This window comes from Prionailurus bengalensis, chromosome E1 (assembly GCF_016509475.1).
Source record: "Prionailurus bengalensis isolate Pbe53 chromosome E1, Fcat_Pben_1.1_paternal_pri, whole genome shotgun sequence".
Lineage (NCBI taxonomy): Eukaryota > Metazoa > Chordata > Mammalia > Carnivora > Felidae > Prionailurus > Prionailurus bengalensis.
Window position 1 is genome coordinate 15290270 of NC_057347.1, and position 25106 is coordinate 15315375.

Here is a 25106-nt window from a genome sequence, read left to right on the forward strand (position 1 = left end):
AAGGGTCTCTTCAAGGAGTTTATATTGCAGTGAATGTATAAACGTTTTTAGAATTATTTCTTCTGTTAGTATGTGTAATTGAGTTAATTTGAGTTAGTAACAACAGTGATGTTTAATAAAGGCACCATATCTATTGCTGGTCCCTGTCCTGGATCAAGGACTAGAAAACTACAAATGTACTTTATTGACTGCAGTTGTCAAGTAGTGCTAACAAACTGAAAAGCTTTAAAAAGTTTTCATTGACTCTGTGATAATAAAATTCTATAATAACATCTATTAATTATGCCAGGTACTTATTATTTCTCTCAATCCTCAAAAAAAAAAAAAACCCTGCAAAGTAGATATACCACTTATTTTACAGGTAAGGATTAAGAACATTAGGAAAGGTGGCAGTAAATAGGTAACATCACTGGGATGGATGTTGCACTCCCAGGCTCATAGCTTCTGTGCTTGTATGTAAACATTAGTCCAGTCTCCTTGAAGCTCTTATTTCTGTTCCATAGATTTTAATTTTGTAACTTAGAAGTTCCTTTGAAGAGTCTTTTGACTTAATTTCTCTGTTTAACATTTTTTTTCTTTTGAGAGGGAGAGTGGGGGAGGGGCAGAGAGAGGGAGAGACAGAATCCCAAGCAGGCTCTCCCAAAGTGGGACTCAAACCCACGAACCGTGAGATCATGACCTGAGCTGAGATCAAGAGTTGGACATCCAACTGACTGAGCCACCCAGGCGCCCCTTTGTAAAAAATTTAAAAAAAGTTTGTTTAATTTTGAGAGTGCCTGCGCGTGAGTTGGGGAGGGGCAGAGAGAAAGAGGGATAATCCCAAGCAGGCCCCGAGCTGCCAGTGCAGAGCCTGATGGTGGGCTCAAACCCACTAGTTGTGAGATTATGACCTGAGCAGAAACCAAGAGTTGGATGTTTAACTTTTCTGAGCCACCCTGGGCGCCCCTAGCATTTTCTTTCATAGGAAGGAGACAGGGGTGTGGAGGTCGAGTATATTTTCCAGTGGAGAGGCAACAAGAGATAGTAGAACAAGCACTGGACAAGAAGTCACTAAATTTAGGGGGAGGTTTGTTACGTTTCAGATTTTTTTTTTAATTTTTTTTTTTTCAACGTTTATTTATTTCTGGGACAGAGAGAGACAGAGCATGAACGGGGGAGGGGCAGAGAGAGAGGGGGACACAGAATCGGAAACAGGCTCCAGGCTCTGAGCCATCAGCCCAGAGCCTGACGCGGGGCTCGAACTCACGGACCGCGAGATCGTGACCTGGCTGAAGTCAGACGCTTAACCGACTGCGCCACCCAGGCGCCCCACGTTTCAGATTTTATGTGGATCACTCTCTTGAGACATGGTTACTTTCAAGGCCTGTTTTTATCATCTGTATAATGAGAGATTTTACTTTATTTTTTTAGTATTTATGAGTATGTGTGCGAGCTAGTGGGGAGAGAGACTTTTCTTTCTTTTTTTTTAACCTTTTTAAATGTATTATTTATTTTGAGGGAGAGAGAGAGTGCACATGTGTGTCTGTGAGAGAGACAGTGAGTGGGGGGAGGGGCAGAGAGCATCCCTAGCCAGCTTCCTGCTGTCCGCAGAGCCCAACAAGGGGCAGTCTCACAAGCTAGGAGATCCTGTTCTGAGCCGAAATCAAAGTTGGACGCTTAACTGACTGAGCCACCCCAGACACCCCGAGAGAGAATCTTAAGCAGGCTCCAGATCCACGACCCTGGCTGGGATCACGAGCCAAGCCAGAATCAAGAGTGTGACACTCAACCAACTGAGCCACCCAGGCACCCTGAGAGATTTCTTTTCTGAAAGTTATTTTATGAATTTGCAGGCTGAAACTACTTATTTTGTTTATTTATTTATTTATTTGTTGTATATATTTAAATGTTTATTTTTGAGGAGAGTGAGTGCAAGCAGGGGAGGGGCAAAGAGAGGGAAACAGAGGATTGGAGGCCAGCTTCCATACTGACAGCAGAGACCCTGATGCAGGGCTCGAACTCACAAACTGTGAGATCATGACCTGAGCTGAAGTCAGAAGCTCAGCTGGGGGTTCTGAGGCTGCAGCTTATTAAAAAAAAAAAAATTTTTTTTTTTTTGCATTTATTTTTGAGATACAGAGAGTGAGTGGGGGAGGGGCAGAGAGAGAATGAGACAGAATGAGACAGAATCGGAAGCAGGCTCCAGGCTCTGAGCTGTCAACACAGAGCCTGAGGCAGGGCTCGAACCCACAAACTGAGATCCTTACCTGAGCCGAAGTTTCACGCTTCTGAGCCACCCAGGCACCCCTGCAACTTTTAAAATCTTTGCCTTGTGACAAGTGGATGGAGAGCTAGGAAATGAATCTAAATTCAGATCTAGATTACATCTACAACTTTGGTTTTTTGATCCAGCCAACTTAGCTACTGATTTCATTGAATAGAAAACTTCCATTCTCAAAATTTGCATTTCTACATAAATTATTTATTTAAATTTTGTTGTATAAATTGCCCCATTTATTATAGGCTAGCAATATTTCAAATGGTGGAGCTTCTTTCAACTCCTTCAGTCTTCTCATGACTGACTTTGCTGTGACAGCAGACGTGGTGTTGTAGTTCCAGGCACCACCCGCTCGCTATGGTTTGCATGCAGGAACCACAATGCCAGATCCCCACAGCTCATCTTTTCATCTTGGTTTTGCCACACAAGGAGGAAGTGTACTTGTGTGCTGGATTGTTTCTTTTTAAAAAATATATTATATTTTTGAGAGACCAGAGTGCAAGCGGGGTAGGAGCAGAGAGAGCGGGAGAGACAGCGTGAGCGGGAGAGGGGCAGAGAACAAGGGAGACACAGAATCTGAAGCACAACTGACAGGCACTCAACTGACTGAGCCACCCAGGCACCCGTCCCCAAAACTTTTTTTTAATGTTTTTTATTTTTATATTTTGAGAGAGAGAGAGACAGAGTGCACGCAGGGGAAAGGCAGAGAAAGAGAGGGAGACAAGGAATCCAAAGCAGGCTCCAGGCTTCAAGCTGTCAGCACAGAGCCTGATGTGGGGCTTGAACCCACGAATGTGAGATTATGGCTCAAGCCGGAGTTGGACGCTCAACCAACTGAGCCACCCAGGCGCCCCATGTGCTGGCTTATTTCAGTCTTCACCATTTTCCTGAGGGAGGCACCATAACATGTCCCATGTTTATTGACAATTCCGTCTTTGTTGGTGCGTGTAGCCTTGTCACCGCAAACTAGGTCCAAGCCCAGGGAGGACAAATTTGCATTTATATTTCTGCTTGTGTTGAATGAATTATGAGGTTGAACTATATGAAATTGCCAATTTCAGTCAATTTTTAGTTGAAGTATAGTGAACATGCATGGGATACTAGTTTGGGTGTACAACGTTGTGATTCAGTAATTCTATACATTGTGCAGTGCTCACCACAATAAGTGTAGTTTGTCACCATACCAAGTTATATTATTGACAGTATTTCTTATGCTGTATGTATTTTATAGCATTGTGACTTATTTATTTTACAGTTTTTTTAAATGTTTATTTGAGACACAGAGCAAGGGGGGGCGGGCAGAGAGCGAGGGAGACACAGAATCCGAAGCAGGCTCCAGGCTCTGATCTGTCAGCACAGAGCCCAACATGGGTCTTGAACCCACAAACTGCGAGATCATGACCTGAGTCGAAGTCAAACGCTTAACTGACTGAGCCACCCAGGCTCCCCCCCCCACCCCTTTTTGTTTTTATTTGAGAGAGTGAGCATACTCATGCATATAAGCAAAGGACAGAGGGAGAGGGAGGGACAGGAGCCCGACGCTGGGCTTGATTTCATGACCCCGAGCTCATGACCTGAGCAGAAATCAACTGAGCCACACAGGTGCCCCATGACTTATTTATTTTATAATTGGCAGTTTGTACCTCAATTTCAATCATTTTTCACCTGTAAAAATGATCATTTCATATGGCACAACCTAAGTTAAGTGGTGGTTGGAAGGTCTGGAAGGTGAGCTCTTAATATACCCAAAGAGGCATCAAGTTTTAAGGAAGTACCAGGATTACTGAGGTATTGTACATGAATATTTTCTGAGGTAGTTTTTGCTTTTTGTACGTACTTAAATAGATTTTACCTATTTTAATTTTCTAGGTCTTTTTTTCTCTCAATAATAGATTCAAATTTGCTGTTTGCAGCTTTTTGTTTGTTTGTTTTTAATGTTTATTTTAGAGACAGAGCACAAGCGGGGGAGGGGCAGAGAGAGAGAGGGAGACAGAATCTGAAGCACGCTCCAGGCTCTGAGCACAGAACCTGATGCAGGGGCTCGAACCCAGGAACCATGAGATCATGACTTCAGCTGAAGTCGGACACTTAACTGACTGAGCCACCCAGGCATCCCTGTTTGCGGTTCTTTTAATGCAACATTTTAAAGGTCACTGGATAGTATAACTTCTGGAACTGTGCAACATAGGTACTGCAGATAAATTTAGAAAATTTTGGAGGAAGGGTGGCAAACATTTTCCCCCTCCCTCAAACAAAATGAGTGGAATTTACCCTTTTTTTATTAAAACATTTTTTTCTTAAAGTTTTCTTACTATCTTGAGAGAGCACGAGCAGGGGAAGGGGAGAGAGGGGGGGAGGGAGGGAGGGAGAGAGGGAGAGGGAGACAGAGAGAGAGAGGGAGAGAGAGAGAGGGAGGGAGGGGGAATCCCAAGCAGGCCCTGTGCTGTAAGCATGGAGCCAGACGAGGGGTTCACACTCAAGTATCATGAGATCATAACCTGAGCTGAAACCAGGAATTGGATGCTTAAGTGTGATTGAGCCAGCTAGGTGCCTTGGGATTTATCCCCCACCCCCATTGTTGGTTTTTTTTTTTTTTTTTTTTTGCTAGTTGTTTGCATGAAGAGAATGGAAAAGGCCACTATGCTCACTTTTCTTTCTAGAAGAGAATTGGTCTTGATACAGTTATAAGAAAATGTTCGGATTTATTAGATTATACGGTAGTAATAGGTTCCTCACCTGTAGCCAGTAGAATCCCATTTATAAATGTGGAATTTTTCTTATAATTCTATATTTATTTTAAAGAACTGATATCCTCCCTCTTTCCCCTCCCTCATTGTGAGATTCTTGTGTTTCTTTCTAGCTTTGGAATCTAACAAACCCTTGACTTATTGTTCAGCCTTCTACTTTTTTAAAAAAAAATTTTTTTTAGTATTTATTTTTGAGAGAGAGTGTGAGTAGGGGAGGGGCAGAGAGAGAGAGAGAGAGAGAGAGAGAGAGAGAGACACAGAATCCCAAGCAGGCTCCAGGCTCTGAGCTGTCAGCACAGAGCCGGATGCAGGGCTTGAACCCACAAACCGTGAGATCATGACCTGAGCCGAAGTTGAACGCTTCACTGATTGAGCCACCCAGGCACCACCACCAACCTTCTGCTTTTTAATATGGCCATTGAATATGTTCAAATGTTACTTAAGAAAATTTTTTTTGTTTGTTTGTTTTTGAGAGTGACAGACTGAGGGCAAGCAGGGGAGGAGCAGAGAGAGAGGGAGACAGAATCTGAAGCAGGCTCCAGGCTCCAAGCTGTCAGCACGGGAGCTGCATATGGGGCTTGAACTCACTAACTGAGAGATCATGACCTGAGAGGAAGTCGGGTGCTTAACAGACTGAACCACCCAGGTGCCCTCAACTGTTATTTAATCAAGGAATAGAACAAATAAAACAATGCTGAGCATAAGAAAAATAACTACTGTTTGTAACCTCTTGCTAGACTAACACTTTATAAAGGGCTGGATAGGAAAGAAGCTGTAGGAACTTAATGAGACAGTAATACGGCCCTCTGTTTTCCTTTTTCTTTCTTTTTCTTTTTATTCTTTATTTTTCAGTTTGAGAGAGCGAGATGGGGAGAGGGGCAGAGGGAATTCCAAACAGGCTCCGTGTTGAGTGCAGAGCCTGACTCGGGGCTCGATCCCACGACCCTGGGATCGTAACCTGAGCAGAAGTCAAGAGTCTATTCTCAACAACTGAGTCACCCAGGTGCCCCTTTTCTTTTTCTTTATGTATCTTTTCAGTGTGTGATTTGTAAGGCATGTAATTTGGGGGCACTGGGGAACGGCCACAGGAGACGTTGGTTTTTTTCTCTAGACTATTTGCTGTTAAGTTGGTTTTTCCTCTTCCTGACAGTTAACAGATAACCATTAACATGGTCCTTTATGCCTTTGTCTTTTATTCGTCATTGCTGCAACTTATGACTTTCTTGATTTAGTTTTCCTCCATTCAGGATGTTATTTGCCAGCATATTTCTTTAGTCATTTTGTCTTTACTTTTTATTCTTGTCTATCAGACTGCATTAATATTGTTACCCAGTTTTCTTTCCTATGCTTAAAAATTTTTTTTTAATGTTTATTTATTTTTGAGATAGAGACAGTATGAATGGGGGAGGGTCAGAGAGAGAGGGAGACACAGAATCTGAAACAGGCTCCAGGCTCTGAGCTGTCAGCACAGAGCCTGACGCAGGGCTCGAACTCATGGACCGTGAGATCATGACCTGAGCCGAAGTCGGATGCTTAACCGACTGAGCCACCCAGGCGCCCCTCTTTCCTACGCTTTTAAAAGCTGAAAGTTTTGGAATACTAGTAGTAATATGTAAAGCAGTATATTTTATTTTAGTTTATTTTAGTTCTGTATGACTTTGAAGATAATTAGATTAAGAGAATGGCCTATTGTAGAGGTCTTCACATCAAGTCTTGATTGATTATCAAGTAGACTTATTTGACTAATCAAGATGTGATTTACATAATTAACATTACTTTTTTCTCTTATTTTTATTTGACATCAAGTATTAAGTTTAAAAATCTGAAAGTGATTTTTTAAATTTACTGACACTTGTGAAGCAGAGAGGAATTGAGGACAATCATTACTAAAAATAGCTGGCTAAAGTGCATTAAAATTGACTTGAGTAACTTGGATATTTTCCAGCTAAAGGCTCTATCTAGTATATTTTCTGTATTTTTTTCAGTGTAGATGTATATTTGTGGAAATTTTGAAAAACCAAAGGTGGGAAGAAAACTTGTATTAACTGATGTGTTCTGTGCAGATTTTGTTTTGTTTCACTATTTCATTGTTTTATATATATATTTTTTATATATGTCTTTAAAAAATTTTTATTTAGTAATCTGTACATCCAGTCTGGAGCTCAAACTCAAGACCTTGAGATGAAGAGTTGCACGTTCTTCCAGCTGAGCCAGCGAGGAGCCTGTTTTTTTTTTTTTTTTTTTTTTTTTAACGTTCATTTATTTTTTTGAGACCGAGAGAGACAGAGCATGAACGGGGGAGGGTCAGAGAGAGAGGGAGACACAGAATCTGAAACAGGCTCCAGGCTCTGAGCGGTCAGCACAGAGCCCGACGCGGGGCTTGAACTCACGGACCGCGAGATTATGACCTGAGCCGAAGTCGGCTGCTTAACCGACTGAGCCACCCAGGCGCCCCTGGAGCCTGTTTTTTATATACTTTTTTATCTCGTTTTGCACAGTTTTGTATTATGGACATTTTTCTTATATCACGAACTATTTTGTAAATATTCTTATTGGCTGTGTAACATCCAGTAACAAACGTTTTTGGCTAGTATATTGCTAGTAATACTGCAATGAAATACTTACATTCAGTGTAGCATTTTCTGTAATTTGGGTTATTTGCCTAGGAGAGATTTTGAGGAGTGGAATTTACTGGTCTAAGTAAACAAACCTGGGGTGCCCATGGCTCAGTCAGTTAAGTGTTCGACTTTGGCTCAGGTCATGATCTCATGGTTCATGCGTTCGAGCCCCTCCTCCCGGCTCTATGCTGACTGCTCAGAGCCTGGAGCTTCCCTTGGATTCTGTGTCTCCCTCTTTTTACTCCTCCTCCACTTGCTTGCATGCCCTCTCTCCCTCCCTCAAAAATAAACACTATAAAAAAAGGTAAATAAACCTGAGGCCTTTGGCTTCTGTACCATCCTTTTCTGAAAGGAGCTTTTCATTTTACAGTACAACGAGTTCATGAATGCTCAGTGCATATAAAGTTTTCATTACAAGAACTCATGTATTTAAATATTTTAAATGTTACTTAAAATGTGAAACGCATGTCTGTTTTAATTACAAAAGCTAAAATTAAATGTTATAAAGCCGAATAGTACAGCCCTGTCAAATAGATACAGCTTCTCTGTACCGCCAGAAGTAATTATTGTTGTTGTTAATGGTTTGAATATACTTTGAGAATTTTGTCTTTGTTCCAGTGTCCATGCATGTACAAATACAGGAAGATAGGGGCGCCTGGGTGGCGCAGTCGGTTAAGCTTCCGACTTCAGCCAGGTCACGATCTCATGGTCCGTGAGTTCGAGCCCCGCGTCAGGCTCTGGGCTGATGGCTCAGAGCCTGGAGCCTGTTTCCGATTCTGTGTCTCCCTCTCTCTCTGCCCCTCCCCCGTTCATGCTCTGTCTCTCTCTGTCCCAAAAATAAATAAACGTTGAAAAAAAAAATACAGGAAGATACTTCCATTTTATAGACCCCAACATGCTGTTGATTTGACATACATTATTACTTTGTATAACACCAATAAAGAAAAATGCTGCCTATTCCACCATTGATACATCACTAAGAAAAATATGGATCGTATGGATGTTAATATGGAAAGTTTCCTAAAAGAGTGGATGTACACATCTGTATTACATTTTTTCATGGAAACATACATATCATTTAGCAACATACCTTTTTCTCACCAAAACATTGTAGATATTAAAAAATACTTTAGAAACCAATTGGATGATGGGTTTAGCCAGACTAACATGAAAATTTAAAAAATGGTGTGTTAATCTAGGTCAGTCTAATGTCTAAAACAAAAACGTCTGGAGTGCCTGGGTGGCTCAGTCGGTTAAATGTCTGACTGTTGGTTTTGGCTCAGGTCATGATTTGAGGGTTCGTGGGTTTCAGCCCCTGGTCGCTTTTGTCTGAGTTGGCAGTGTAGAACCTGCTTGGGATTCTCTCTTTCCTTCTCTCTCTGTCCCTTCCCTGCTCACTCCTCTTTCCCTCTCTAAAAATAAATAAACTTAAAAATTTTTTTCTTTTTGTTAAATTACAGAAATGTTCAACATTTTTTAAAAAGGATTTTTATTTTTTTAATGTTTTTTCATTTTTCTTACGGTTTGTTTTTGACAGAGTGGGGGAGGGGCAGAGAGGGAGAGAGAAAATCCCAAGCTGCCTCCCCACTGTCAGTGCAAAGCCCCATGCAGGGCTCAGTCTCAGAAACGGTGAGATCATGAGTTGGAGGCTTCACGAACTGAGCCACTCAGGTTCCCCTTCAAACATTTTTTAAAAAAAGTTTATTTTTTAAATGTTTTATTTTTGACAGAGAGCTTGAGCAAGGGAGGGCAGAGAGAGAGGAAGGAGACAGGATCTGAAGCAGGTTCTGCACTGAGAGCACAGCCTGATGTGTGGCTCGAACTCATGAACTTAATGAACCATGAGATCATGACCGGAGCCGAAGTCTGATGTCCAACAGACTGAACCACCCAGGCATCTCTAAAGTTTATTTATTTTGAGTGACAGAGAGCGAGAGCGAGCGAGCACTCGTGGGCCAGTGGTGGAGGGGCAGACAGAGGGGGTGAGAAGAGAGAATCCTAGCTCTCAGCAAGGAGCCCACAGCAGGGCTTAGTTTCACAGACTGAGATAATGACCTGAGCGAAGTCATGACCTGAGTGAAGAGTTGGACGCTCAACCCACCGAGCCACCCAGGTGCCCCAAAAGAAGAACTCCTTAAAGAATTTCAGTGTGCAGCCAGCCTGACTGAATTAGAGTAACTGAGCTCTAATGCTTATTAAAAATTCAGGCATTTGGTCTATACTCCAAACCTAATGCGTATCTCAGGGTATACAGCTGCTTTTGACTAGATGACCTTGTAACGTTCCCTTCTAGAGAGAGGCTGTCTCAGCGGTTTTTTTTCAGCAGTTAAGTAATTGTCAGGGATCCTGAGTTTGAGAATATTGGAAGCTATGTAGCAGTACTGCATAGCTTTTTTTGTCTAATTTTTGTCCAGCTTTGAACAATGAGTAATGGTTAGTTATGTGGATATATTTGCCCAAGTGCAGTAATAAAGGATTACTTTCTGCCTTGCAGATGATAGAATATGTAGCATAACTTTAGATTTAAATTTAGCTGTAAATGCTAATAAGCATATTTAATCTGACTTAAAAAATACTATTTATCTTGTTTTAGAGTTGGCACTGCATACTTTATGGGCTTCTTAACGTTTTTTCCCTTCATTTGTTGATTTCTATCATTTTCCCCTGTGTCAACATTTTTATATTACATTTTGATCATTTGATATAATTAGGAATTCCTCTCCTGGTACCTTCAAAAGCATTCCTAAGGATTTCTCCTGTAAATCCATTCTTGGGCTTTTTAATCAATAGGTATTTAGTGAGTTTTGAGAATGAGTTTCCCCTTGTGAATGATAAAAGAATTTACTATAATACTCAATGTAAAGGATCTTACAGTCCACTTTAAGGAGAATTGTGGCTAAAAACAAAATGATTTTGCTAGCTTATGTGATACAGGAATTTGAGAAAAGGGGAATTGAGGATAGCATTGTGAATAATTATTAGGGAAAGCTTGAGTAATAGGCGAGCTATCCAGTGGATAAGATTTGGGTAGTGAGAGAGGAAGGTTCTTTCAGATATGTCATCAAGAGTGCAGTATTGGAATTAAGCATGTGAGGCCTAAGAATGGAGTTATCTGGGCTAGAAAGAGGAGATGGAGTTAGGTGATGCAAAAGGTTCTATTTATTAGGCTTAGATTCTAAACCGTGTTCTTTATTTAGCTCATAACTGCATCAAGCACATTGTTAACATTCCTCTGAGGGCTTACATCCTCCTGGATTCCTCTGTCCCCCTTTTTTAAATCTTGGAAGAGAGGCAAGCAAAGAAAAGGATTTTTAAGATGCTGTTGAGTTCTGTTACTTGCTACAGAATTTGCCTATGCAGTCTTCTTTTACCTCTCAGAACCTAGTGAGAGGTGGGTATCTCTGATCAGGAAACAGTCTTACAGAGATTACCTGACATAGGTTAAATAGCTTGTAAATAAATACGTAAGGCAGGAACAAAGTCTCATCTGAGTCTTTCTGGCTGTAAAGGTGGTGTTTTCCTAGCATGCTATGTTTCTCAAAGTGTGTGTGTGTTTTTTGGTCCACTTACTGAGAGTACAAGTGAGAATTGTGGAAGTGTTACTAGAATTGAATAGGACCTCTTTCGAGAGGCTTCCCAGACATATTTTCTATTTCAAAAATCCTATTTCCTCCAACACAAAGTATACTTCTATTGACTTCTAAGTTAATTTATTAATTCTGTCCACTTGAAGCCGTTTAAACTCTTGCTTAAAAATCCCAGGAGAAGCTTCAAATCTTGCAAAATTATTTACTTCAAATTTCCTTCCTTTATAACTTCTAAAAATTTATTTTTTAAAAGTAATTTATTTTTGAGAGAGAACGTGCAAGCTGGGGAGGGGCAGAGAGAGGGGGAGAGAGAGAGAATCCCAAGCAGGCTCTCTGCACTGAGTGCAGAGCCAGATATGAGGCTTGAACCTACAAACTGTGAGATCATGACGTGAGCTGAAATCAAGAGTTGGTCACTTCACCAAGTGAGCCACCCAGGTACACCAAGACTTTTTTTTTATAGATTGAATTACAGTTTTGAGTAATGCAAAATCGTAAACTATGTTTTAGCATCTCCTAGAATTCCTTAGTGATTTGGAAGCCCACTCAAGTGCAAATAGACTTTAAAATGATGGCACCACAAACTTTGAGTAGACTTAAGCAGTCGAATTATTTATGATAAAGTTAAAATTGTCAAATTTGGCAGGGATTTAATGTTTAACAACCATTATAAGTTAGTTTAGCTAAGAATGTTTTGTAACCAACTTAATCTCATGGGTTTATTAGAGTGTAGTTATGTCAAAAATCATGTTCCATAGGGATTATACTGAATTTGTTGTATGGTTAACTGATACTGTGCTCTCCCTTAAGATTGTCAAATGAAAATTTATTTTCCATGCTTTATGGTACAGAACTGGTATCTCCAATGGAGTATTTGTCGATGTGATAAAGTGCATGGTATTTAGAAAAATCTGTGTATCTATGTATTCCTAAATGTTTTTTTCTTTCATTTTTAAAAGTTTATTTCTGAGAGAGAACACAAGCAGGGGAGGTGCAGAGAGAGAGGGGGACAGGGGCTCAGAAGCAGGCTCTGCACCGATGCAGGACTCAAACCCATGAACCACGAACGAGATCATGACCTTAGCTGAAGTTTGGTGCTCAACTGACTGAACCACCTAGGCACCCTGGTGTATTCCTAAGTATTAACAGCAGAGTCTGCTACCAAGTTATTTGGATCTTTTATAAATTTGTAAGGCAGAGTATTGATTGTCATTGAATTATCTATGAATTGGCTGTTTAGAGATTGTCCAAATTTCGTTTGGCTGATAATTTCAGCCATTCCTTGGATATTGTGTAAGTCCATCAGTTCTAAAAGAAGCATAATACCTGAACTTTGACATATATAATTTTTTTTAAGGTGTATTTATTAATTTTGAGAATCCCAATCAGGCTCTGTGCTGTCAGCTGTAAGCCTGACACAGAGCTGGAACCCATGAACCGTGAGATCATGATCTGAGTAGAAATCAAGAGTCAGACGCTTAGCTCACTGAGTCACCCAGGCACCCCACTATGTGTATCTTTTAAAAATAATGTCTGCTTTGACTTGACAGCCTTTTTTTTTTTAAATTTTAGTGTGGTTTCATTGGCTTTCCTTTTTCTTTTATATTGATACACTAGTGCTTCCTCCCCTCTTTTCACAACTTCTGTACTTAGGCAGAAGGGCCACGTGAGCTGTTCATCAGTGAAATGTGAGCAGCACTTATGTGCGTAACTGTAGAGGCAGTGAAAACCCCTTTCCTGATTATTTTGTTTTTCCCTTTTCTGCTTTGACCAGGAATCCTCAACTATCAAAAGGCATAGTTCCTCACTTAAGAAACCTTGTGTGAAGTCTCTGAAATTTGGGGAGTAATTTTGTTCCCAAGCATATCCTCCCCCCCAGGCTATTGATTCTTTAGAAAAGGTTTAAACCTGTTTACAGCCTCTTTTGTGTTTTCAAATTGAGATGCTAAGTAGATTTCATCCAGGCTACTCTGCTTTCTAGAATTTCAGGGGATTGTTTAAAATTTATATGCTAACTTTACTGAAGATGAGTAAAATCATCCTTTGACTGTTATCTTAAATATGTGCATGCCAAATGAAGGACATTTTACTTCTCTGGTAGCTTCAGAATATGAATGAATAAAGGGGCGTGATACTTCACCATTTCTGTGTAGACTAATTCTCTGGTGGAGTTCCTTCTTTTCATTCCTTTATTTCTAAACTGCATCTCTTTAAAATTAAGTATGGAGATTTACATTAGAAATTTGTTTTAACAGAGAGAGCACGCGTGTGAGCGTGCATCACATACTGGAACAAGCAGGGAAGAGGGGCAGAGGGGGGGGGGAGAGAGAGAGAGAGAGAATATATCTTTTTTTTTTTTTTTTTTCAACGTTTATTTATTTTTGCGACAGAGAGAGACAGAGCATGAACGGGGGAGGGGCAGAGAGAGAGGGAGACACAGAATCGGAAACAGGCTCCAGGCTCTGAGCCATCAGCCCAGAGCCCGACGCGGGGCTCGAACTCCCGGACCGCGAGATCGTGACCTGGCTGAAGTCGGACGCTTAACCGACTGCGCCACCCAGGCGCCCTGAGAGAGAATATATCTTAAGCATGCCCCACGCTCAGCATAGAGCCAGACTTGGGCTCCATTCCATGACCCCCAGGATCATGACCTGATTAGGACGCTCAACTGACTGAGCCACCCAGGTGCCTCCTAACTACTGAGGTTTGTTTAATTTGTTACATTAAGTTTTCTGGCGTTTATTTTAGGTCTTTTAGTTCTCCCTATGGTCCTTAATTTAGCTATTCTTCCAATGTATTTGCTGGAGCAGGTCTGGGTTTTTGGTTTTTATTCACTTGGGTGTCCCACCCCCCCATGCGGACATCAGGTTTTTCTTTGCTGCTGTACTTCCTCCTTTTTGAGCCCAGAAGACGCAAATATATATATTTTTTACATATGGTGCAAGAGTCGTTCATGTTCATATAGGGGTCTCTCCCCTCAGTGTTAATATCTCTGATAATCATAAGATGGGGACATTCTTAAAATTTAAACTGTTGACACACTCCTTCTAATAAGTTTACCTCTTTTTATCATCAAAGGATAAAATACTTTTTCGCAGCAGCTGGGAAAATGCTGCAGGATGTTTTGTTCTCTTCTTGCTGTTCTCTTCTAGTGCAAGTGGCTTTCCATGATGGTAAGTCTTTTCTGTGGTATTTATCCTTATTTTTAGATTTTTAAAAATAAGTGAAGTGTCTGTAAGATAATAGTCATCATGTGATGAAAGAATATTCAAGGTAAGGGAAAGATAGTGGCATTTTATTGGAATGTACAGGTCTTACACTGTCATTTATAATTGTACAGTAGATTTACCTCTTTTGGTAGATGTAGTATTATTTAATAGAATATTATTTAGCAAAAAGAACTATAGGGGCAGGATAAGCGCCTGACTTGGCTCAGGTCTTGATCTCACGATTCACAGGTTTTGAGCCCAGTGTTGGGCTCTCTGCTGTCAGCAGGGAGCCTGTTTCAGATTCTCTTTCCCACTTCTTTCTCTGCCCCTTCCCTGACCACGCGCATGCTTGCATGCTCGCTCGCTCTCTCTCAAAAATAAATAAACATTAAAAAAATATTTTTATCTCAGGAAGTCATAACTTCTCTATTGATCAGTCCAGATATATGCATATAAAATATATTTTGATAGGTCCCAAACTGTTTCAGACAACCATTCCTGAGAACTAATAATTAGTCTAGAGAGAGAGTTTTACTGAGATGATTTTTATAATTACACCAATATGAATTTTAGAGAGTTTTACAGTTTACAGAGGTACCTTGTTTTTTTCCTGATCTTCCCCCATCCCCATTATAGTTCTGAGTCATCCCTAAGATAACTTTGCATTCTTTCCATGTGACATAGTGATTTGGGAAACTTGCCTTCATGCAGGCCAGCAGGAGCAGTAGAGGGACAGAGAGAGAGGGGGAGAGATAGAGGGAATCTTAAGCAGGTTCCATGCCTAGCACGGACTAGGGGCCCAATCTTAGAACCCTTAGATCATGACCTGAGCCAGAATCAAGAGTCGGACCCTTAACCAGTTGAGCCACCCAGGTGCCCCTTTCCTTCCCTTTTTAAGGCTGAATAATATTTTATTGTATGTATATATTACATTTTGCTTATCCATTCATCCACTGATGGACACTTGGGTTGTTTCCATGTTTTAGCTATTGTGAATAATGCTGCTGTGAACATGTGTGTACAAATATGTTTTCAAGACCCTGCTTTCAATTCTTTTTGGTATATTCCCAGAAGTAAAATTGTTGGGTTATATGGTAATTGTATTTAACAAGTTTTGTGGAAGGAAATGTTTTACTGTTTCACACAGCAACTGTACCATTTTTCATGCCCACTAACAGTGCAGGGTCTAATTCTCCACAGCCTCGTCAGCACTTCTTTCCTGCTTTTTTGGTGGTAGCCATCCTTACCTTTTATTTTTTTTAATTTTTTAAAAAGCTTTTATTTAAATCCAGTTACCATACAGTGTAATGTTAGTTTCAGGTGTACAATATAGTGATTTGACAGTTCCATACATCACCTGGTGCTCATCACAAGTGCACTCCTTAATCCTCATCACCTATGTAACCTGTCCCCCCAACCCCCACCTCCTTTCTGATAACCATCAGTTTATTATTTTTTTTAATCTTTTAAATATTTTTTGAGACAGAGAGTGGGGGAGGGGCAGAGAGGCCAACAGAGGATCTGAAGCAGCCTCTGCTGACAACACAGAGCCCTATGCGGGGCTCGAACTCAAGAAACACAGAATTATGACCTGAGCTGAAGTCGGATGCTTAACCAATTTGAGCCACCCAGGCACCCCAAGTTTGTTTTCTATAGCTGAGAGTCTGTTTCTTGGTTTGCCTCTTTTTTTCCCCCCTTTGCTCTTTTGTTTCCTAAATTCCATATATGAGTGAAATCATATGGTATTTGTCTTCATCTGACTGACTTCACTTAGCATAAATACTCTCTAGTGCCATCCATGTTATTGGAAATGGGCAAGATTTCATTCCCCTTTTTTTTAACTTTTTTTTTTTTTTTAATTATTGAGAGAGCATGAGCATGAGCATGGGAGTGGCAGAGAGAGGGGGAGACAAAGAATCTGAAGCAGGCTCCAGGCTTGGAGCTGTCAGCACAGAGCCCGACACGGGGCTTGAACTCCCAAACTGCTAGATCATGACCTGAGCTGAATTCAGATGCTCAACTGACTGAGCCACCTAGGTGCCCCATGGATTTCATTCTTTTTTATGACTAATATTAAACACACACACTTAGTTTCTTTGCGCCTCTCTCTCTCTCTCTCTCTCTCCCCCTCCCCCCCCTCTCTCCCCCCCCCCCCCCCCAGTTCATCAATCTATGGTTACTTGGGCTGTTTCCATAATTTGGCTAATGTAGATAATGCTGCTGTAAACATAGGGGTGCATGTATCCCTTTGAGTTAATATTTTTATATTCTTTGGGTAAATACCTAGTAGTGTGATTATCTTTAAAAAATTTTTAATGTTTACTTATTTTTGAGACAGTGCTAGAGACAGAGTGCAAGTGGCGGAGGGGCAGACAGAGGGAGACATAGAATTTGAAGTAGGCTTCAGCACAGAGCCTGATGCGGGGCTTGAACTCCCGAATTGTGGGATCATGACCTGAGCCGACGTTTAACCGACTGAGCTACCCAGGCATCCCAGTGTGACTATTTTTTAAATAGATAAAGGACAGAGCTAGGATTTTTCTTTCACTGTCCTCTTAAATGCGCCCTAGGAGCTCTTGACTGGGAAAAGTGGCAATTTTTTTTTAACCCTTTTTTATAGATTGCATTTGATGGATTTATTTCCCACCCACCCTTGTTTTTTACACCAACCAGTCACTTTTCCATTTAAAACATGTTATAATCCTACTCATTCTGTTTGTCTTCTCTTGATGATAAGTAGTGGAGCTTCTAGACCAGGTTCTCACAATATCCCTAAATGCTTTGACTCTTGTGATGTGAAATGGTGTTGGTTCTCCTTTGGTCATTTCGTGTACAGGATTCAAGATAGGATCCCTGAAGATACCATAGTCTTGTTAGTTGGGAATATTATTTGAATGTATAGGCACTTTACCAAAGTGAGATAACATAAGACACTATACTAAATTTCCCTTTATATATTTAAAGAACAGACCTCAGATTTTCAGGATGATGATACCTTGGGTCTCAGGGACCTCTTTAGGGACAGATATAAGTAAGTTTTCTACCAAATAATACTGCTGACAGATGATTACAGAATCTTTGGTCCTATCTAGAAGGAATCCTTAAAGATTTCATTTACCTCTGACATAGTCAAGCCCACCAGAGCCTATTTCTGTCTTTTTATTTAATATAGTTTGTCTTACTGTCTTTATTCTTTCATCACATATTTGTGTTCCTTTTGTGGCATTAGATACTATGCTCTTCTGGAAATACATAGATAAAAACACATTTCTTGACCTTTTAGGAAAGTAATTTTTTTAAAAATTACTTTTTAAGTGTTTATTTTTGAGAGAGTGTGAGCAGGAGAGGTGCAGAGGGCGGCGGGGACAGCGGATCCTAAGTGGGCTCTACACTGACAGGAGAGCCCGATGTGGGGCTCGAACTCATGAACTGTCAGGTCATGGCCTGAGCTGAAGTTGAAGTCTATGCTTAATCAGTTGAGCCACCCAGGCACCCCAGGAAGGGAATTTTCTAAATTATTGATTGACTGGAAGGTTATATTTGATGGGGAGAAAAAACACTAATCTTCAGAGAAATGTGTACATGGATTGGGAAGCACAGGAAGGCTTTATAGAATGAGATGTTTGAGTTTGATTCAGAGTGATGAATAATTTCCTAGGCAAAGAAGAACAGTCATGGGCCAACTGATCGATCTTTACATAAAGCGAACCCAGTACCTCTCCAGAACCTTGAGTGACAGAACCTTTGTAAGGCAGTGTCTGATGCTATTATGGCCTTTTTCTTTTCTTGGGATGATTACTTTCAGTGTTCTTGGACTTAAGAATTTGTTTCTATGAGCATTTAACTTGGAAAGTTCGTTGAATGTGGTGTTTGAGAGTTTAGGCACTTAAGTTAAATTGTCTGGTTTTGAATTATTAAAAAAAATTTTTTTTAGACAGAGCACAAGTGGGGGAGGGGCAGAGAGAGAAGGAGACCCAGAATCCTAAGCAGGCTCCAGGCTCTGAGCTGTCAGCACAGCCCGACACGGGGTTCTAACCCATGAACTGTGAGATCATTGACCTGAGCCCAAGTCAGTTGCTTAAGTGACTAAGCCACCCAGGTGCCCCTGTTTTTGTGTTTTAAAGTCAGGATTATGTTTTGTAACCAGTGGCAAGTATTTTTTCCATGTTGGGAATAATTATGGTTATGACCCTGTATGCTTCAGTACAAGGTACATTAATTCTGTCAGCTAGTACAGTGCCTGCTCATTTTTCCATGACGGATGCTGAACAGTTTGCTTCTCTTCTGACCCTGGATCTCATTAGGAACTGTAGAATTAGGCATTGTGGTAATTTTTAGTCAGTTTAATAGGTGGAAACATGCCCCCTTGTAGATTTGTACTTTGTCTTTATAAGATTACAGGGCTGTTGAATCTCAGCAGAAACTTGCTTTACCAGCTGTTGGGGACATCTTGGGATAATCATGTTTACTGGGACGTTGATGTAGAAATCTTAGTGGCATGGGAGTTATTCTGCTAGGCATGGGCATTAAGCTTTTTGGAGATAGTGTTCTGGAGGGTTAACTTGGTGGAAAAGGATGTGCTTTAAGCAAGAATAAGCCAAATTTTAATGTATTAAGCTTGTGTCTCTTGTCACTGCATCCATTTGTTGCATCTGTTCTTACTTCAAAAAAAAAAAAAAAAAAAAAAGACCGGGTTGGGGGGTGGGGAGGAAAAGACCAAAGGATCCCCATCCAGATGAATTCAAATAAATATTCAAATCTGAGGTAGTATGATTAAATGAAAGTACAGCTCTGGAGTCAGATTGCCTGGGTTTATAATCTACTGACTTTGTGATTTCGATCAAGTTTAACTTCCCTGTTCTTCAGTTTCCTTATAAAATGGGGATAATACTGCTACCTACTTCAAAGGCTTGTTGAGAAGATTAAATGCATTAATACCTGCAAAGCATTTGGAACAGTGCCTGGCATGAGGTGTTTTATTTGTGAATGGTTTATTGAATGAATATATTTACACAAATACTTCAAAGAGCAAAACTAAGAAATAAAGCTAAATTAAAGTCAGGGTGAAAAATAGGGAACTTCTTTTGGCAGGATAGTCCCATAGCAAATACAGGCAAGCTGGTTTAAAGTAATTGATGTCTAACTAGGCTATTACTACACAGTAAAGGGGAAATGGCCTGGAACCAAACAGGCTTTTTTTTTTTTTTTAACTTTATAAATTATTATTACTATTTTTGAGAGAAAAAGGGCACAAATGATCGAGGGGCAGAGAGAGACAGACAGACAGAAGCAGGGCTCAAGTTCACCCAAAGCGGAACTCGAACTCACGAACTGTGAGATCGTGACCTGAGACAAAGTCAGATGCTTTAACTGACTAAGCCACCCAGGTGCCCCCAAACAGGCATTTATTAGTATGTTTGATTATTGTGCCCTTTCTGTTGCTAGCATTCTAAATTTCAGTTTCTTTGATGATTTTCAGTCAGCTACCTATTGTCCCCAAGCTACTTGGAAGTCTCCCAAATTTTGTCCAGAGTTTTTGTACCAAATTGCCTCTGCATCCACATGTAGTCTTTGACAGTGACACTCTATTCACTGGTTCATAAGTTTTGATCATACCTGCTGCAAACAGATTTGACAGCCATCCCAGAAGTGCTTAGATCACATTGAGAAAATAGTTATTGCAGAGAAGACTTTGTGAAATACTAGTTAAATTGAGCATTTTATGTGAATATAATTGCGCTAATCCTGCTGATGGTGGTTTCGAAGGTGTGGCCAGTTTTGGATAAATCCGTTTTCACGTAAAGTTTTGGGTACTTTATAGGTAGGATCATGTTTCTGTAGCTGGTGTTAAAAGGGTGAGGATGACACCAAGGTTTTCATGAGAGCTTCATTATAGTCATAATTTGCAAATTGGTACAAAGTGCTGGTTGTATAGAACACCCAGGGGTAGTAGGAAGTGCTTTTCTGACTCATGGCTACTACTCTCCCTTAATCTACTACCTTCAGGAATGGACAGATTCTGGAAGTTGAGGGGCTAAGAGGGAAGAGTTGGGGTCTTAAAAGTAAATAACATCTGCAACTCCATTGTAAAAAGACAAGCCAATTAAAAGATTGGCAAAGCATCTGAATATTTTCCAGAGAAAGTACGCAGATGGCCAGTAAGCACATGAAAAGATGCTCAACATCATTAGCCATTAAAGAAATAAAAACCTTGATGTGTACGACTTTGCACACACTGAGGTAACTTTTTTTTTTTAAAAGAAACTAACAAATATTGGTGAGAGTATGGAGAAATTAGAATCTTCCTATATTGCCAGTAGGAATGTAAAAATAGTGCAGCCCCTGTGAAAAAGTTTGGCAGTTCCTTCAGAAAGTTACTATGATGTCCCTGCAGTTCCACTGCTAGGTAATATAGGCAAGAGACCTGAAAGCATACTTCTGTGAATATTCATAGCAGCGTTAGTCATGGTGGCCAAAAAGTGAAAATTCAACTCACATGTCCACTAACTGGTAAATGTATAAATAAAATGTGGTCTATCCATATAGTTTGTGAACTATATTGTTAGGTGCTGCATTCTGGGTGAACCCTGAGACATGCTAATTGAAAGAAGCCAGTTACAAAGACAACATATTAGAAGCCTACTTGGAGATATTGTTGATTTAGTTCCAGACTGCTGCAGTAAAGCGAACATCCCAATGAAGCGAATATCCTAATCAAGTCAGATGAATTTTTTGGTTTGCTAGTGCATATAAAAGTGATTTTTACAATATGCTGTAGTCCTTAAGTATGCAGTAGCATTATGTCAAAAAAAAATTACATACCTTAGTTAAAAATATTTTATTGCTAAAAAATGCTGTGTCTGAACTTTCAGTGAGTCATCTTTTTGGTGCTGGAATGCCTTGCCTTGTTGATGGCTGCTAACGGATCAGGGTGGTGGTTGCTGAAGGTAGGGACGGTTGTGGCAGTGTCTTAAAAAAGACAACAGTGAGGTTTTCTGCATTGATTGATTTCCTTTCAGGAACATGGGATGCTGTTTGATAGCATTTTGCCCATGGTAGAATGTCTTTCAAAATTGGGAGTCAACGTCTAACCCTAACCCTAACCCTAACCCTGCTAATGCTTTATCAACTAAGTCTAAGTACTATTTTAAATGCTTTAATGTCATTTCAGAAGTCTTTTTTCCAATTAAAATTTTTTTCTTAAATTTACATCCAAGTTAGTTAGCATATAGTACAATACTGATTGCAGGAGTCAAATCTAGTGATTCATCCTCTTCATATAATACCCAGTGCTCATCCCAACAAGTGTCATGCTTAATGCCCCTTGCCCATTTAGCCCATACCCCCACCCACAACCCCTTCAGCAACCCTGTTTGTTCTCTATATTTAAGAGTATGTTATGTTTTGTCCCCCTCTCTGTTTTTATGGTTTTTTACTTCCTTTCCATTATGTTCATCTGTTTTGTGTCTTAAATTCCAGATATGAGTGAAATCCTATTTGTCTTTCTCTAATTTTGCTTAGCACGATACACTCTAGTTCCATACATACTGTTTGAAATGGCAAGGTTTCATTCTTTTTGATTGCTGAGTAATAATACTCCATTGTGTGTGTGTGTCTCACATCTTTATCCATTCATCTGTCGATGGACATTTGGGCTCTTTCCATACTTTGGCTGTTGTGGATAACGCTGTTATAAACATTGGGGGGGTGCGTGTGCCCCTTTGAAACAGCATGCCTGTATCCTTTGGATAAATACGTAGTAGTGCAGTTGCTGGGTTGTAAGGTAGTTCTATTTTTAAATATTTTGAGGAAACTCCATACTGTTTTCCAGAGTGGCTGCACCAGTTTGCATCCCACTAGCAGTGAAAAAGGGTGCTTTTTTTTCCACATCCTTGCCAACATCTGTTGTTGTCTGAGTTGTTAATTTGTTGCCATTCTGACAGGTGAGGTGGTATCTCATTGTGGTTTTGATTTGTATTTCCTTGATGATAAGTGATGTTGAGTATGTTTTCATGTGTCTGTTAGCCATCTGGATGTCTTCTTTGGGAGAAGTGTCTATTCATGTCTTTTGCCCATTTCTTCACTGGATTATTTGGTTTTTGGGTGTTGATTTTGATAAGTTCTTTATAGATTTTGGATTCATTTCAGCAGTCTTAACCAGAAGTAAATTCCATCTCAAACCATTTTCTGGGGTGCCTGGGTGGCTCAGCCGGTTGAGTGTCCAACTTTGGCTCAGGTCATGGTCTTGCAGTTCGTGTGTTTGAGCCCCGTATCAGGCTTGCGTTGGATTCTCTGTCCCCCTCCCTGCCCTTCCTCCACTCACACTCTCGCAAAGATAAATGAACATTAAAAAAAATAAACCATTTTCTTTGCTCCATTCATAAGAAGCAACCTAACTCCCTTATTTGTTAGTTTTATCATGAGATTGCAGCAGTTGAGATTGCAGCAGTTGAGTCAACCTTCAGGCCTACTTTGTTATTTTATTATTTTAGTTTATTATTTTGAGAGAGGGAGAGAGCATGCATGCGAGGGAGGGGCAGAGAGAGAGAATCCCAAACAGGCTCTGTACTGTCAGTTCAGAGCCTGATGCGGGGCTTGATCTTATGAACTGTGAGATCATGACCTGAACAGAAATCAAGAGAAATGAAGAGTTGGGCCTTTAACTGACTGAGCCACCCAGGAGCCCCTGTTATGTTATTTATTTTTTTTATTGGCGCTTAGAGTTTACACACAATGTTACATTAATTGCAGGTTTACAGCAGTGATTGAGCAACTGTATGGATTATACAATGCTCACCACAAGTGTAGCTACTTCTGTCACTATACAGCATTATCACAACACCACTGACTTACTCATTCCATAACTGGAAGCCCATACCTCCCACTCTCCTTTACACTTTTGTCCATCCCCTACCTCCCTTTCCTCTGGCAGCTACCAGTTCTCTGTACTTAGGGGTCTGTTCCTGCTTTTTTGTTTGTTCTTTTATTTTGTTCTTTAGATTTCATATATAGGTGAAATATGGTATTTGTCTTTCTCTGTCTTATTTCACTTGGCAGAATATCTTCTGTGTCCATCCATATTATTGCAAATGACAAGAGGCCATTCTTTTTCGTGGCTGAGTAGTATTCCATGGAATGTATGTGTACACACTATATCTTTATCCATTCATCTCTTGATTGACAGATTGCTTCCATATCTTGGTTATTGTAAATAATACTGTGATAAGTGGAGATGCATATATCTTTTCAAATTAGTGTTTTTATTTTCATTGAGTTAAATACTCAGTAGTGGAATTACTGGATCATATGGTATTTCTATTTTTAATTTTTAAAAAAATTTTTATGCTTATTTTTTTATTTTTGAGAGAGAGAGATGGAGCATGAGTGGGAGAAGAGCAGAGAGAGAGAGAGACAGACAGACAGACAGAATCCGAAGCAGGCTCCAGGCTCTGTCAGCACAGAGCCCGACGTGGGGCTTGAACCCACGAACTGTGTGATCATGACCTGAGCTGAAGTTGGACGCTCAACCGACGGAGCCACCCAGGCGCCCCGTCTATTTTTAATTTTTTGAGGAATCTCCATACTGTTTTCTACAGTGGCTGCACGAATTTACATTCCCACCAGTAGTGCCTTAGGGTTCCCTTCTGTCCACATGTTCACCAACACTTATTTTTTGTCTTTTTGACAGTAGCCATTCTGACAGGTGATATCTCATTTTGGTTTTGATTAAGTCCACTTTTTTTAAAGTTTATTTATGTAATGTCCACCCAACATGGGTCTTGAACTCATGATCCCAAGATCAAGAGTGGCATGCTGTACTGATTGAGCCAGCCAGGCACCCCTGAAATGTATTTCTTTTTTTTTTTCTTTCTGAAATGTATTTGTTAATAATAGTGAAAGTTGAAATTATCCTTGATTCTTGGGATGCAGAATTGATATTGTGTTAGCAGGCATGTGAAAACCTTAATCTTGTCCATCTCCATCAGAGCTCTAGGGTCGCCAGGTCCATTGTCATTGAGCAGTAATATTTGGAAAGGAATCTTTTTTCCTGAGCAGTAGGTCTCAATAGTAGGCTAAAAATAGTGAACTGTGTTGTAAACAGATGTGCTGTCATCAGGCTTTTGTTCCCTTATACTGTACAGGCAGAGTAGATTCGGCGTAATTTTTTTTGAAGATTATATTTTTAGTAATCTCTACAACCAGTGAGGGGCTTGAACTCACAACCCTGAGATCAAGAGTTGCATGCTGTACCGACTATGCTCGCCAGGCACCCAAATTTAGCATAATTCTTAAGGGCTGAGGATTTTCAGACTTGTTAGTGAACATTGGCTTCAACTTAAAATCACCAGCTGCTTTAGCCCTACCTAACATGAGAGTCACCCTATCCTTTGAAATTTTGAAACCAGGCATTGACTTCTCTTTAGCTGGGAAAATCTTAGATGGCCTCTAATAATATAAAGCTGTTTTATCAACACTGAAAATCTGTTGAGTGTGTAGCCACCTTTATTAATTATGTTAGCTAGATCTTCTGGATAACTTGTAGCTTGTACCACAGCACTTGCTGCTTCACCTTGTTGTGGAGAGGACTTTCTTCCCTTAAACCTCATGAACCAACCTTTGCTGGCCTGACTTTTCTTCTGTAGTTTCCTCCCCTCTCTCAGCCTTCATATAATAGAAGAAAGTTAGGG

General features: G+C 40.3%; 1 protein-coding gene across 3 annotated transcripts in view; it reads left to right on the forward strand.

Annotated features, from left to right (window-relative positions):
* The window catches only part of YWHAE (tyrosine 3-monooxygenase/tryptophan 5-monooxygenase activation protein epsilon), a 54375-nt gene that overhangs the window by 10889 nt on the left and 18380 nt on the right, over window positions 1–25106 (forward strand). Inside the window, exon 2 of one of the 3 annotated variants that reach the window (XM_043583504.1) lies at window positions 14288–14382. The exons of the other annotated variants lie outside the window; for them this stretch is intronic. Within the exon in view, the coding sequence (XP_043439439.1) occupies window positions 14319–14382 (64 nt within the window). The 5' untranslated portion in view covers window positions 14288–14318. The remainder of the gene's footprint in view (window positions 1–14287; window positions 14383–25106) is intronic. 3 annotated transcript variants of the gene reach the window in all.